Source organism: Chaetura pelagica, unplaced genomic scaffold (assembly GCF_000747805.2).
Source record: "Chaetura pelagica isolate M959 unplaced genomic scaffold, ChaPel_1.0 scaffold958, whole genome shotgun sequence".
Taxonomy (NCBI): domain Eukaryota; kingdom Metazoa; phylum Chordata; class Aves; order Apodiformes; family Apodidae; genus Chaetura; species Chaetura pelagica.
The window spans coordinates 32848-35064 of NW_009954242.1; the positions used below are offsets into that span (position 1 = coordinate 32848).

General features: G+C 62.2%; 1 protein-coding gene across 1 annotated transcript in view; it reads left to right on the plus strand.

Annotated features, from left to right (window-relative positions):
* The window catches only part of LOC104394210 (band 3 anion transport protein-like), a gene marked incomplete at its 3' end in the record, with an annotated part of 1356 nt that extends 376 nt beyond the window's left edge, over positions 1–980 (plus strand). Inside the window, exons 2-3 of the mRNA XM_010003770.1 lie at positions 34–203; positions 807–980. Coding sequence (XP_010002072.1) covers positions 34–203; positions 807–980 — 344 coding nt within the window. The remainder of the gene's footprint in view (positions 1–33; positions 204–806) is intronic.
* Positions 981–2217: the final 1237 nt, after the last annotated feature.

Here is a 2217-nt window from a genome sequence, read left to right on the forward strand (position 1 = left end):
AGCTCGCCCTGACCTCCCCCTTCCCCCCCGCAGGCGTCTCCATCCTCATGGAGCCCATCCTGAAGTTCATCCCGCTGGCTGTGCTCTTTGGCATCTTCCTCTACATGGGGGTCACCTCCCTCTTTGGCATCCAGCTCTTCGACCGCATCCTGCTCTTGCTGATGCCCCCCAAGTACCACCCTGACGAGCCCTACGTCACTCGGGTGAGTGAGCCCCGTGTCACCCTGGGGGTGTCCCGGGCTGTGGCACCTCCTGGTGCTGCTTGTGATTCCTTGGGGGTCCCCAGAGAACCTCCTTTGGTGCTGAACTTAATTGGGCTCCTTGGGGCAAAGCACTCAGGACATAAGGAAGGGCTTGGGGTGCTGGACCCATCACCCAGCACCCCAGGAAGGGTTTGGGGTGCTGGACCCACCCATCAGCACCCCATGAAGGGTTTGGGGTGCTGGATCCATCACTCAGCACCCAAGGAAAGGTTTGGGGTGCTGTACCCACCAATCAGCACCCCAAGAAGAGTTTGGGGGTGCTGGACTCACCAATCAGCACCCAAAGAAAGGTTTGGGGTACTGGACCCACCAATCAGCACCCCAGGAAGGGTTTGGGGGTGCTGGACTCACCAATCAGCACCCAAAGAAAGGTTTGGGGTGCTGGACCCATCACCTAGCACCCCATGAAGGGTTTGGGGTGCTGGACCCACCAATCAGCACCCCAGGAAGGCTTTGGGGTGCTGGACCCAGCACCCAGCACCCCAGGAAGGGTCTGGGGTGCTGGACCCACCCCCCTGACCCCCTGGGCTCCTGGTCCCGCAGGTGAGGACCCGCCGGATGCACCTCTTCACCTTCACGCAGATTGTGGTGCTGGTGCTGCTCTGGGTGGTCAAGTCCAACCCGGCCTCGCTGGCGCTGCCCTTCGTCCTCATCCTCACCGTGCCCCTGCGGCGCTTCCTGCTGCCCAAGATCTTCAGCAACGTCGAGCTCAAATGTGTACGTAGCCCCCCCGGCACAGGCTGGGGACACTGCGGTGCTGCCCCCTTCCCTGGGCCCATCCCACTTCCCAGCCTCATCCCTATCCCTGTCTCCATCCCCATCTTCATCCCCATTCCTGTCCCCATCCTTGTTCTCATCCCCATCCTCATACCTGTCCCCATCCCCATCTTCATGCCCCTCCCTGTCCCCATCCTTGCTCCCATCCCAATCCCTGTCCCCATCCCCATCCCTGTCCCCACCCTCACCCCTCTCCCTGTCCCGACCCCTATCCCTGTCCCTCTCCCCACCCGTGTCCTCAACCCCATCCTTGTCCCCATCTCTGTCCCTATTCCTGTCCCCATCCCTGTCCCCATACCTGTCCCTACCCCCTTCCCTGCCCCTGTCCCCATCTTCATCCCTGTCCCTACCCCCTTCCCTGCCCCTGTCCCCATCTTCATCCCTGTCCCTACCCCTTTCCCTGTCCCTGTTCCCATCCCTGCCCGTCCCCATCCCTGTCCCCATCTTCATCCCTGTCCCTACCCCTTTCCCTGTCCCTGTTCCCATCCCTGTCCCCATCCCTGTCCCTACCCCTTTCCCTGTCCCTGTTCCCATCCCTGCCCGTCCCCATCCCTGTCCCCATCCCCATCTCTGTCCCTACCCTTTTCCCTGTCCCTGTTCCCATCCCTGTCCCCATCCCTGTCCCTACCCCTTTCCCTGTCCCTGTTCCCATCCCTGCCCGTCCCCATCCCTGTCCCCATCCCCATCTCTGTCCCTACCCTTTTCCCTGTCCCTGTTCCCATCCCTGTCCCCATCCCTGTCCCTACCCCTTTCCCTGTCCCTGTTCCCATCCCTGCCCGTCCCCATCCCTGTCCCCATCCCCATCTCTGTCCCTACCCTTTTCCCTGTCCCTGTTCCCATCCCTGTCCCCATCCCTGTCCCTACCCCTTTCCCTGTCCCTGTTCCCATCCCTGCCCGTCCCCATCCCTGTCCCCATCCCCATCTCTGTCCCTACCCTTTTCCCTGTCCCTGTTCCCATCCCTGTCCCCATCCCTGTCCCTACCCCTTTCCCTGTCCCTGTTCCCATCCCTGCCCGTCCCCATCCCTGTCCCCATCCCCATCTCTGTCCCTACCCTTTTCCCTGTCCCTGTTCCCATCCCTGTCCCCATCCCTGTCCCTACCCCTTTCCCTGTCCCTGTTCCCATCCCTGCCCGTCCCCATCCCTGTCCCCATCCCCATCTCTGTCCCTACCCTTTTC